Source organism: Sinocyclocheilus rhinocerous, unplaced genomic scaffold (assembly GCF_001515625.1).
Source record: "Sinocyclocheilus rhinocerous isolate Xijiao unplaced genomic scaffold, SAMN03320098_v1.1 scaffold688, whole genome shotgun sequence".
Lineage (NCBI taxonomy): Eukaryota > Metazoa > Chordata > Actinopteri > Cypriniformes > Cyprinidae > Sinocyclocheilus > Sinocyclocheilus rhinocerous.
Window position 1 is genome coordinate 2704379 of NW_015651641.1, and position 13797 is coordinate 2718175.

A 13797-nucleotide genomic window follows, 5' to 3' on the forward strand; every position below is an offset into this window, starting at 1 on the left:
TTTTATAAGAGGAGTCATGGACTTTTTGCGACAGGTGGGATTCTGCTTATGGCACTTCTCAATCATTCCTTTGGTATCTGTATATGACAATTGAGTGTCGCATAACTCTAACTGAAATTCAATGACATAAAGGCTGTAATGTGATTGGTTATCAAGACACACGTGATCCAAGTTGACCGTTATGCTTTCTCCAATAGTAAGTAATTAAAGACCCTCTCATCTCCCAATAGTAAGACAATCTCTGCAGCTACAGGGATAGCTGGATATCTTTGTCCATATTAGGGATTTCCTAGAATGAGTTCTATTACTTCTGTGATGCATATGTGGAGTTTCTGTGCGAGGGCGCCCTCTAGCTTCCAGTATGAATGAAACAGACATTACATTACGTGTGTAATGTACACCCAACACCCTATTTTTTGGTAAAAAATAGGAAAGATAATACTTTTCTCTAAAGAAATGGTTTTTTTTTTGTCTCTTAGTGGATGCATATGAATTATCGTCATTGATATCATTATCGCAATAAATCAGAACATATCGTGATATAGTTTTAAGACCATATTGCCCATCCCTACTCATGCATTCAAGTTACAAATGGCCACTCCCGCTTTTACGTTAAAGTCCCCCTGCTGTCAGTGGTCATCACAAATTACATATTTAAAAATGTTTCCCTTGAAAATAATTTCTTTGTATTTTAAAATGCTTGAATGTAGCTCTACATATGGATTCATGAATATGCAAATTAGCCCTCACCTCCACTCAGTTACACCAGGTCAGACACACTGTACTTTTACTCATTTAATGGAAGTAGTAAATGCTATACAATGGCAAGTGGCATTATTGGATGAATGGTTATTGGAGAGTGAATCTGTGAGTGAATTTATTCAAATTCTGAATTTAGAAAGGGCGTTTTTGAGACTGTCTTTGGTACACATCATTTTTAAGAAGAAAATGCACAGCAATGGTGAATTTGCACATGGATTGTCTTTAAGTATGTTAAAGTCACTAGACAGACATGTAAACCATTTTAAAAACTTGATTTCCACCACAAGGGTTTAAAAATGTAAAAATGTGGATAGCCAGTTGCTTTTTCAGGTCAGTTTGGAACTAGCTTAAAACTGGATACTGCACACTATTCATTTATAAAAAAAACAAAACAAAACACAATAATACAAAAAAAACCTTTTCTATTCTGAAACTAGCCCTTCTGTCGTGGTGGAATAAAGGTCACATTTACAGTTGTTTGGTGAATTTTTGCGGTCTTTTCAATAGGAATTTAAGTGATTGGGATTTTTGCTTGAAGGTAAAAGATTTCACATTGGGTTCAAGTTAGTCATGCAAATTCACAATGCTGACAAACAGAAAGCTGCTTGGTTTGCTTCATATATCGCTACACTAGTGGCAATAGACAATGGACATTTTTTTGCCCGTGAAAGTACACACATCCCAAATGTCAACATCTGATTTAATGTTAATATTTCAACCAGTAGGTCAGTGAATTACTCGGGTAAATCACACATGCTTAATCTCTCTCTCTCTCTCTATAATAACTTCATTAATAACTGCATTAGTCTGCCATCAACGGCTCAAGCCTACGTTACTAGGACTACAATGACGTTTTGGAATTAGCAGTGGAGGCTTGGGATGAGATGCGTAAGAAATTAATCCTACACACAAGAGTGTTTTATGGACGAAAACCGGATGAATGTCCTGAAATAGCCTACAACATCTGAACAATGTCTTGAGGTGTGAAAACCGTAGTATAATGTAATTTATGAAATTTTGATTTAATGTCAATATTTCAACCAGTAGGTCAAGGTTTTGCTATTTTGCATTGTCAGTTAGCCCCAGCTGGTAGATGCTATAACTGCACCATTTTGTGGGTAAAAAGCAGTTTCTACATCTATGATCATTCATTCAAAAGTAGCCGTGTACTGGAATCATTGCAAGCAACCTGTGAATCTGAAATGTTTCATTTTCATTTCATAACTTGGGACTGGACGTGTTTTGGTGCCATCAGCCAATCTGTGTTGACATGATATAATTTTCCTGTGGCTATATAGTCACATGGTGTTTACTGGCTCCAAAAAAAGCGACCATAACTGTGTACCCGTGAGCAAAGATAGCACACTTCAAATCACATCTTTCCAGGGGATCAGAGAAACTACCACTGAGATGTGAACGCCAAACATTCGCATCTGTGTACCTGCAGAGTATGTTTGTGGCCTCAGAGACCACAATGAATCCCACCTCTTGCTAAGCATTGTTTATAGCATTTGTACCTCATTTTGGGGTCTCTGACCGATGTCTGTTGAGAATGGGTCGTGGATAACACAACGGACATGAAATCCAATCTCATTTCAATGATCATCCTCAATAGTCACCGCTGACAGGAAATGGAGGTACCTCTGAGACGTACCCTTACCATCTGCTCTAGTGCCATTGTTCAGATGAGTTCTCATCAGGCTGAGGAAAGCTGATTGAAAATACAGCTACTGGGCTCTGAAGGCAGAGCTTGAGCCAGGAAAGAAATCTCGCTCTGAATTTGATATGAAAGGACAAGCTGTCATTTGATCCGTGAGAGCTTCTTCCTGCACCTCTTACACCTCAAACTCATTAGGTTTCCTTAAAAGCTGTGTTAGTCAGGTTGTTCATTACCTTTGGTTCAGAGATTGTTAGCCTTTTTAGAAAGATAAAGGGGGGAGAGAGAGATTGAAACACCTGCTGCTGGAGATAATTAATGTAACAGTGTTTTTAAGGCTCAGTCTGAAGGGCCCTGAGGCTTTATGCAGGATGTTTTTCTCATTAAGCCTTTTTTTCTTACATCTTTTTACTAGGGTTGTCAGCTTAATGTGTTCATTTAGAATAATGATCAACAAATAAACAACTTTTTGTAATATCCATTCCATGATTTATTAATCTACCACATGTTTTTTTAATGATGATTGGGGGCTTTTCTCTGTATGTGACTGGGATTATTAATCAGTAAATATTGTGAGTTTGAAAAAGGATTAAAAACTTTAATCAGTTGACAACTCTACTTTAATCAAACATCAACATTTCTGTGATTTATTACATCTGAACAATTTTTAGTTTAAATGATATATGTTTTGACACTGGATAATAGTGATCTGTGATTTTATTTTATGTTGGATATTTATCTCTGTTTGTTAATGGGGGATTCTTGTAAAAAAAAAATAATTCATTTCAATCATCTTCATTATTCATCATAACCTGTAGATCCAATGAGCATAATCATTCAATCAGAATTCAAAGTCTATTGCTATTGGCTAAGAATACAGGCATGTATATATCAAAAGTATTTAAAAAAAGTGTATAATTTAAAAATGTTTCTCTTTAACTCTTTAATCTATCCTTCATTAATTAGCTAAAATGTGCAAAAATGCATGAATATTAGAATCCATTAAAATACTAAATATTTGATTTAGTTTTTACATCGATGACAGACAATAAATAAGTAAATAAAATCACAGATGGCAGCTGGGATAGGCAGACAGCTTCTTGCCCCTAGGTCAACTTACCTTTTCATGATTTTCAATTTTGTGTGATCATTAAATTAGAAAATGATTCCCTTTATTGCTCTTAATAATACAGTGGATTATGTATCATCATCCTGTTCATGCTAAACTCATTTCTAAATATCTTGCATCTTATAAATGCATCTTACTGTATTAGTATTGAAAATGGATTTCCTGTTGATTCAGTTGTTTCAACGGTTAGTCCACAAGCAAGGAAGCAATGTAATCAAATATTCTCTTTAAAGTGAAGTGTCTGCTCTACCAGAACTGAAAGACTCTTCCTCTTCCTCCCTCAGGATAATGTGAACCTGCTGCTTACTGAAGAAGAGATGTACAGCCTCATTGAAACCTTCAAACGGTGCAAGATCATCCCAGGTGTTTCTCTCAGTCCCGTTTTAACAGCCTATTCTAGATTCTGGTTTAAATATGTGCCTTTGCGCAGTAAATTAAGGAAGCTAATTAAAGGTTTACTAATTGATCACATCAGTACTGTAATTAAGCCTGACCTGTTTCCATTGATTGATGATGCAGTAACTCCCCTCTCACAGAGTCGTGCCTGGTGTCAGATGAACTCCTGCAGTACAGGCACTTTGTGACTAAGCAGCTCTTCGAAAGAGACTTGACCGATGAGGAGGAAGAGGAGGTTCTGGCCCAGTTTGCAGCTCTGGATCCAGACAAGAAGGGTCAGATTGAGTGGTCTGACTTCCTCTACCATGAGTCACTTTCAGTGCTGCAGAAATTCCGGACCGAGGTAATGTGGGACATGGACAAATTTAGCATGTTTGTATTATTGGAAAAGGTGCAATGACCAGATATAAAGGCATTTTTATGTTTTGTGACAGTCACTGAGGAAAAAGTACACATAAGACTCAAACAAATTGCGCAACGATTACAAGATCGTTCTCATCCCCATCTGAGGAGATTGAAATAGAAATCTTTTGTAACATTATAAATGTCTGTACTGTCACTTTTGATCAATTGTAGTGTTTTTGTGAAATAAAAGTAATTTCTTTGTTTCTTTATGTTTAACCATTTATTAACATTCACATTTATGAATGGTATGAGTACACAATCCTTCCATCGAATAATCTAGCTCATTTTCCTAACTGGCTGATTGGCTGTTTATGTTTGCCAGAAATACAGAAACACTTTCAAAATGCTAAATTCTAATGAACAATCAACCATTCAGCTAAAAGCATTGTGGAAATGATTCATTTTTTCCCCCTCCAAATACTAAATTATAATAAACAATCAACAATTCAACCAAAAGCATTGTGAAAATTATTGTTTTTTTTCTTTTTTCCAAAATGCTAAATTATAATGAACAATCAACCATTCAACCAAAAATATGGTGAAAATTATTATAATTTTTTTTTTCAAAATGATAAACTATAATGAACAATCAGCCATTCAACCAAAAGCACTGTGAAAATGATTCAGTTTTTTTCCCTCCAAATGCTAAACTATAACGAACAATCGACCATTCAAACTAAAGCATTGTGAAAATTATTTTTCCTTCAAAATGCTAAATTTAATGAACAATCAGCCATTCAACAAAAAGCATTGTGGAAATTATTCTGTTTTTCCTCAATTCAGAATTCGCTGGTGAAAATCATCACAGCGAAGGAGAGGGATCGAGCACGGGCCGTATTTCAGAGTATAGACCAGGACAAAGATGGGATCATTACTGCCGGAGAAGCCAGAAAAGCCCAAACCTCCTGGTTCCACAAGATTAACAAAGAATCACAGTCCTGCAGTGTCAGGTGAGCTGAATATACGAGAGTCATTGAGGCTAATTATAGTTAGCAGGACATTTCTGAACGATTCTCAATCACAGCCACTTGCATAATCAACAACAAACTTCAGACACTTCAAACACTAGAAAATCATTTCAGGGACTCGTCCAATTTGCCTGGCCTCTGGGAGCAACAAATCGGATCAAGCTTGGCAGTTTTTATAGCCATGTCAAGCTGCCAATGCCTCTACGAGCTGCTAGCCAATGCTAACCGCCATCACTTTATTAGCATGTATGCTCCATCTCTTCTCATGAATTACGGGCTAACTTTGCATTCAGGAACTCTGCCGAGAAAGTATGAATAATTTAAGCAGTGCATTTGCTGACAGTTCTGACTCTGGGATTAATGCATAACGTAAATTAAATGATATAACTGGTGGGGGAGGTCATCTGTGGAAGGGAAGAGGAAAGTTTCTCAATGACAGGCTAAAATCAGGGACAAGGACTGACTTTGACAGAGTACTCTATGCCAGTCATATCATTATTCAGACCTCACTCTGAGAGCCCAAAAGTCAAAATGATGCATTTTTGCAGTGATTTGTGGGGTAAAATGGAGCCAGGTACTTCGAATGGATCATTTCGAATGTATCCTTCATTCCTCAAGTACCATCACCCAGAAATAAATATCACAAATGTGACTTCTGTAATATCTCAAATCTTCCTCCTAGATAGCAGTGAGGTTAAATGAGGAAGTTAAATGAAATCTTTCATTTATAATTAGTGCTGTCAAATCAATTAATCGCGTATCCAAAATAAAAGTCTGTGTTTACATAATTGTGACGAGTGGGGCGGGATAATGAGCGCCACCTGCACCAATCACCGGTCTCGAGTCCCACGGAGGAGCTCTGGAAGGATAAAAGGAGGAGCGACGACAGTGAAAGACGAGAGAATACCAGGCCTGGATTTTATGTTGTTGTTGTTTTTTTGCGGCAGTCGTCCGTGAGGGGCTGCCACTTTTACTTTCGATTTGTGTTCGTTCATTTGTTTTTTTAAGTTTTATGTTTAAATGTTCGCTGGTTCCCGCCTCCTTCTTCCTGATCTACGAACGTTTGTTACAATAATATATATATATATATATATATATATATATATACACACACATACACATATTATGTAAACACAGACTTTTATTTTGAATGTGATTAATTGGTATTAATTGATTTGACAGCACTTTTTATAAACATTTTTGGAATTTAATTATAACATTAAATTATGTTTATATATATTTATATTTAAGTAAATTATCAGTAAAGTTAAGTAAATTATTAATAATTATATAATCAGAAATATCATCTGTATATACTATATACTGTATACTTGTACAGTATGTCAACAATTGTCTCATTTGTGTCTATTTATATTTCTCCTGATGAATTTTAGTAGAAACATCTGAGATAAAGTTGACACTTATGGAATGCTCATTTATGTTTCTTTTAAATTCATGAGCTATAAAGAACAACTGGGAAATATACTGGTAAATTGAAAAGTTTTAGAAATAAATCTCTCATGCTCATCAAGATGTCAAAAATGTTTTAGCAAAAATATAATAAAAACAGTCATATTCTGAAATATTATTACTGTAACTGTATTATTTTCAAATATATTTTAAAATGTAATTTATTCATGTGATGCAAAACTGAATTTTCAGCATCATTACTTGAAAATCCTTCAAAAATCATTATAATATGCTGCTTTGCTGCTCAAGAAAAAATTCTGATTATTATCAATGTTGAAAACGGTTGTACTGCTTAATATTTTTGTGGAAACCATGGTACATTTTTATTCTGGATACTTTGATGAATAGAAAGTTTAAAAGAACAGCATTTATTTGAAATATAAATCTTTTGTTAACATTTTGTTTTTACTGTCACTTTTGATCAATTCAATGCAGTGATCTTTCAAAATAATTTCAAAATAATTTATTTAAAAAAAAAATCTTACCCCAAATTTTTAAATGGAAATGTATACAGCAGGTCCGTGCACAGACATTTGGGGGGCAGTCATGTTCAGTGGGGGGTGGGAGTGCTGGGGGGTTCAAGAGGGGCACCTCAGCCAATGAGGGCAGAGGGGCAGTGGCTCTAGCCACAGGGCCACCCCCCTGTGCACGACCCTGGTATACAGTATATATTTTATACATATTTTGAATGAGTTTTGATTGACTTAACATAATTGCAAATTCAATATTTGGACAGTCTTTTTTGACATCATCCTCCATGCTATTGTTTTTTTTCCACCAATCATCCCATCCTTTTCACCACTGCTAAATGTCCATTTGCCCTGCAGACTCATGGGATTGTGTTCCCCTTTGTTCAGTATGGGGTAAGTCATTCGATCTGCATGGGCCTTCCCTGGAAACATCTAACACCGTTCCCGGCCATCATCGTCATTATACTCATTATAATCACTATCACCTCAATTACTAAATATTCCATAATGGAGGCCAAGGAATCAGTGGCTAAAAATATCAAAGCTAAATTGGGTAGTTTTTGACTGTAATGGCCGTTCTCTCAGCCGCTGTGGCTGTATTAAATGAGATCTTGCCCTCCTATTATCAAGATCAAAAGAGGGTCTTTTGTTCCCCTCAGAGAAGCACTTAAGGATATTTTCAGTTTTAAGGGGCACAGCAGGTTAAATGAGTGACTGAGTGCACGGGTGCATGAGATTGTGGGTGTTTGTGTGTATGTTTGGCACATTTATGGCATGACTAAGCTTGCATCCTAATTTACGCTCATTAAAATCAACTGAGGGCTTGAGATCAAAGCAGGCAGTCTCGACTCTGAGTGGTCCCAGTTCTGGACGAGATGTTTGAGTCGCCGTTCAACACTCTGGTCATGGTTGCACTCAGTTTTGCTGCACATGTCATTGAACCTAATTACAGGAATTTCTGGTTTCAAATCAGTTTATTTCAGTCAATGAAGTTTGTCAGATCATTTCAGTGTACTGAATGGCATGCGATGTCTGGACTTTGTGAGATGGAGAGTGTATATACATGGGCTGTGGGCCATTCAGAATTGAATTGAGAATGCATTTTGAATTCCAGTTCAAGTCCTGAATGCATGTTTCTGCTCATGAGTGAACTAGTTTTGTCTTGCCAGTGGTTGGGTATCATCTCTCAGGGCTCTGAGGTGTCATGAGAACAACAAATTAGAGTTTGAAAACCCAGAGACTGTAGAAGTGTCGCCTGCTGTGAGCTGTACGGTAGTGTGTGTGTCTGTGTGGAAGAGCCTGAATGAAACAGCGTGTGTTTCCGCTTGCTTTCTTCATCTGCAGTATCAGCCATGTTGGTCCAATATCCGAGAGCAGTCCTGCCAGTTCCGGCAGCGAGAGAAGCAGAGATAAAGCCATGGAGAATGACAACAGGTTGGTGTGTGTGTGAGTGTGTGTTCGCTTACAAACTACAAGTGTGTGGCACAGCCAAACTAGAATGCTTACATTATGATCAACTCCCATTATTATGATTTTCAGATGGTGGAAAAAATCACATAGGCTTACAATAAAGGAGGGATCTGAGCTATATAGGCACATTATAGGCACGGCCTAGAAACACCTTACCAACCACTCAGAAAACCCTAGCAACCACCAATTTAGGAACCACCTAGAAATACCCTAACAACCATCCAGAACCATATCAACTGCTTAGCTACCACCTAGTAACAGCATAGAAACCATCCAGAACCCCATATGAACTACTTAGCTACCACCTAGCAATAACAGCATAGAAATCATCCAGAACACCATAGCAAACACCAATCAATCAACCAGAAAAAGGAAGTAACTATCTAGCATTGCCCTACACTCTTAAAAATAAAGGTGCTTCATGATGCCATAGAAGAACCTTTTTGTCTAAATGGCTCCATAAAGAACCTTTAACATCTGAAGCACCTTTCTGTTTCACAAAAGGTTCTTTGTGGCGAAAGAAGGTTCTTCAGATTATAAAAAGGTAATAAAGAGATGGTTCTTTAAAGAACCTTTGACTGAATGGTTCTTTGTGGACCCAAAAATGGTTCTTCTATGGCATCGCTTGAAGAACCTTTTGAAGCACCACCTAGAAACACACTAGCAACCATTCAAAACACCCTAATAACTTCTTAGCAGCCACCCACCCAGAACAACCTAGAAACCACCCTGCAATGCCCTGTCAATCAACTCTCTAGTAAACACCTAGCGATGCCTTAGCAACGACTTGGAACACCTTAGGCACTACATAGTAACATCCTAGAAACCATCAAAAACATCCTAGAAACCATCAAAAACATCCTAGAAACTGCTTAGCAACTGCCTAGCATCAGCATATAAACCACCCAGAATGTCCTAGCAACCACCTAGCAATGCCACCGCTACAGCACCCTAGGCACCACCTAGAAACACCCTAGCAACTGCATAGAAACCACCTCGACCACCCAAGCAACCTCCTAACAATGCCCTGTGAATCAACAGCAACTGTAATCAACTAGCAATGCCCTTACAGCAACCTAGAACATCCTATTCACCACCTAGAAACACCCTAGCAACCATACAAAACATCCCAGCAGCTGCTTAGCAACCACCCAGTAACAGCATTGCAATCACTGTCTTGTATAACTCTGATAGTGCTGCCTCAGACTGGAACTCTCAAACTGGCCAGTTTTCTAGAATTTTTGACAAAAATGGAAGATTTGAAATAGGCTGCGTTTACGCCATGTCATAATTACCGTAATTTCGAGATAACAGCATGTGACTTTTTTTGCAGCATTCTAAGTAGCACCTAAATGAATCTGCGGTGGTCAGGTGGTATAAGCAAAGTCTATAGAATACCCAAGACGTGTCACTCATGCAACGCTCAATATGGCCGCTCGATCGAACGAAGCCCTGCCTTCTGAATAAAAGAGCCAATCGCTAATCGGTAAAGTCAGCGCATCACTGCAGCTGCTGTTAGAAGTCCCGGTTGCTATAGAAAGAGTCAGCGTTCTGAGACGTGAGCTCATTACTGTGTATGCGCACTGGCTGGTCTAGCCTGAAAAATAAGCTTTTTTAACGCTATTTGACCAAAAGAAACAACATTTATGTTGAGACAGTTGTTGTCAGATTTCATTGGTGATTTCAAATATGAGATTTAATCGTAAGTTTGGTGAACAGTTTTGGAGAGTTTGATGTTTCCCCATTCAAGGCGTTTCAAAGATGGCCGCAGAGTGAAATAACTTGCCTTAAAGGGACTTTGGTACAAGTCAGAGCCCTCAGAAGATTCCCAGCTTACAAGTTGTAAGCTGGGAAGTTGAGTTCTACAAGGATGTGATGTTGATAATGTTGCCATAGAAACGTGTAATTCCGAGCACTTGGAACAGCTCAGAGTAGAACTTCACGTGTTGTCATCTCGAAATTAAAGTAATCACGACATGGCATGAATGCAGCTATTGGTCAATATTTATAACAGATGTCAAGATTTGGCTTTTAATTTGTTCATTTTAATTTGTGGTTTAATAGTGGCTTTAACTGTCTGAGTTAACTCTATTTTACCATTACGTTTCCAGACCGGTTACCTGGGACAACTTCCTGAGGAAGAGTGCTATCTACATCCTGGCCGCCAGGCCCAACAGCTCAGCCATGCACATCCGTTTGCCACTCTAACCACGGCCACATAGCCTGAGACTTCCAGAAGGGCTTTCTGGGTTCGGATTCACAAGAGAGCAGTGCTGAGGACTAAACCGAGAGTCACACAAGAGTCAAACGCAAACGAGTACGCCACCACACGCTAAGACTGTACAAGCCATCGACGGATTCTTCCTCTAACGACACAATCTAGCGTCACACTGACAAATTCAACGCTACTGAACAATAGCACATCTGTCACCACTTCTTGAGCTTTTACGAGCTTGTATGATTTCGATTGTTGTGACTCTGTTTCGATTAGAGAACCTGCTGCGAGAAACACTGTCACACATTAGCAAATTTACAGCACCACAGTGTTTGCGTAGTGTTTTTGATGTTAACGTGTTGTATCGTTTTTGAGTTGCGGCTCTAGCCAGATGAGTTGAGATCGATGGATCGATATGAGAGCAGTGGTTGAATCATTGCTGATCTAATTTCAGTCACCACAAAATATGAATATAATATAGTGGGCAACAACGGTGCCACACAGGAATCGAAGTGAGATGCTATATATATATATATATATACTATATACAGTCTATATACATATATATATTATACGAAATATTGTATGTGTATTTATTCCCACATCTTCAGGGATGGATTATGGACCAGGGCAAGGAGCTTCCAGACTGCCAGGGGCCTATAGCTATAAGACATATGAAAACAAAGGAAATGTAAAATTGTTACTGACAGACAAATGCTACCTGTAATTAAGATTCTGAAGTAAGTAAATGGGCATAAAATAAAATTTTCAGGCACTTGACAAATTGCATTTGCAAGTCAGAATTATGAGAAGTTGTATTTCTTTTTGTTTTATTTTCATACTGTATTTCTGAGTGAAACATGATATGCACAAAAAGTAGGGTGGAATTTAATTTTATCTATGAGGACATGATTGGATTGTGAAATATGATCTTCATTTCTAAAACCTAGTGAGATGCCAACTTAGGCAGTATTTTATGGCACCATAGGCATGTTACCGACACAAAATCTGTTCTAAAATGTACAGGCAGCATAAACGAGCAAATCAACAGTGAACATTTGATTAAAAATATTTTAATTAAATTTTAAAAAGGATGATTTTACCCAACATTTGTATATTTTTATGATTTTAGAGCAGTGGTCGCCATCCCGTCGATCGCAATCGACTGGTAGATCTTTATCACTGTCCCAGTAGATCCCGAAAAAAACAGTAAAATAAGTACAAAAATGCATTACATTTATGGGGTTATATTAATGTATCACTGAAGGGTACTGTCTTGAGAAAATTTTCGATGGCAATGGCATTTTCTTCTCCTCCGTATAAAGTGCAGCTCTGCTTTGTTTACAGCGGTAACCAAGGAAACGCTATAGACCATTTCAACGGCGATTCGTTCACGTAAGGAAGTGACGTCTTTGGTCCTGTATTGATTTGTTAGCTTAGCAGCATGTTAATTGCAAACGCTGAAATTAATTGAGTTAGGTCTTATTATAATTATGATACTTTCTAAGAACATTGTCACTTTTAATAGTTAGATTCAGAACTAAAAACACAAAACTTAAAAGAAAAAAAGATTTAATTAAAATTGATTATTTTACCCAATACTTGCTTGTGTGTATGGTTATTAGAGTATTGTATTTTTAGCTTAGGAACATGCTAATTCCAAACTACTGAAATTAATTGAGTCAAGTCATAATTATGACACTTTTTAAGATATTCCATTGACTATTTTACCATTACCATTGACCTACAATACTAAAATAATACTCAAATTAAAAAAAATCGAATCTAATATCTAATTAAAATTAATTGTTTACTCAATATTTTTGTGTTCTGTGTTGAAATCAATTTTGAGTCAAGATTATGTATAATTATGCTTCTTTCTAAGATACCTCATTTGGCTAATAAGTATGATTATTTCAGTGGTGATATAATCTGAAAAACAATAAAAGAATTATAATTAAAGATCTCTGATCTGTTTTACCCAAATATGTGTTATATATATATTTTTTATACCTATTAGTTAGAGTATCCTGTTGTTAGCTTAGCATCCTGCTAATGCCAGACTGTTGAAATCAATTGTGAGTCATGTATATCCTGTGTGCTTCATTCAATAATCATAGTTTCTATGAAAATCAATTCAGACTGGTCACTTTTACGGTTTCACATCAGGGTTCTGTCTTAAAACAAAGCAGCTCACTAGGCTGATATTAAGTCTCACTTTTAAGTAGCATTTGTGGAATGTAAAGACACAATTACAATATATAAGAACTCATTTATATACATATTTTTTTTCCCCTGTGGAAAAGATAACAAAGCAGGGCCTCTTAGGTTCATAATCCTTCCTTGCACACCCTGTGTCATGACTTGTTGTTTTATTTTTGATTTGATGTTTCTTTTAACTCACTAGATTCAGAATTATATTTTACTGGGTCTGTAAAAATTTAACACCTGTAGAAGTGACATTACTCAGTGTTTCGCTAAAACAGCTGATGCAAACATGCAATCTTACAAAACACTCATTGAAATGCTAATATAAAGGCAAGAGCCCTCAAAATGTTGATAATCAGGTTTAGAACTTACTGCTTAAAAAAAAAAAAAAAACTCAGAGATCTTCCTTCCTTCCTTCCTTATTTATTCATGTTGAATTTGTTCTTAGATCTGGTGCTGATGAAAACACTTTCTAATATCTCAAACTTTTTTTATTCATAGGCGTAAATGATGCACACTCCTGTAAAATGGCACCTGGTTTTACACTCATTTATCAAACTGTATGAGGGGTATGAAACATATCCGCTCTTGTTTATATGGTCATATCCACTGTATTTGCTTAGGCTATAGTAAGTTTGTGTTGGATT

General features: G+C 37.0%; 1 protein-coding gene across 2 annotated transcripts in view; it reads left to right on the forward strand.

Moving 5' to 3' along the window:
- phf24 (PHD finger protein 24) overlaps positions 1-11729 on the forward strand; it is a 39950-nt gene extending 28221 nt beyond the window's left edge. Inside the window, exons 4-9 of one of the 2 annotated variants that reach the window (XM_016518884.1) lie at positions 3833-3911; positions 4085-4287; positions 5133-5299; positions 7615-7650; positions 8602-8691; positions 10839-11729. In XM_016518884.1, the coding sequence (XP_016374370.1) occupies positions 3833-3911; positions 4085-4287; positions 5133-5299; positions 7615-7650; positions 8602-8691; positions 10839-10935 (672 nt within the window). In that variant the 3' untranslated portion in view covers positions 10936-11729. The remainder of the gene's footprint in view (positions 1-3832; positions 3912-4084; positions 4288-5132; positions 5300-7614; positions 7651-8601; positions 8692-10838) is intronic. The other variant, XM_016518885.1, reaches the window with a different exon arrangement.
- The last annotated feature ends 2068 nt before the right edge of the window (positions 11730-13797 follow it).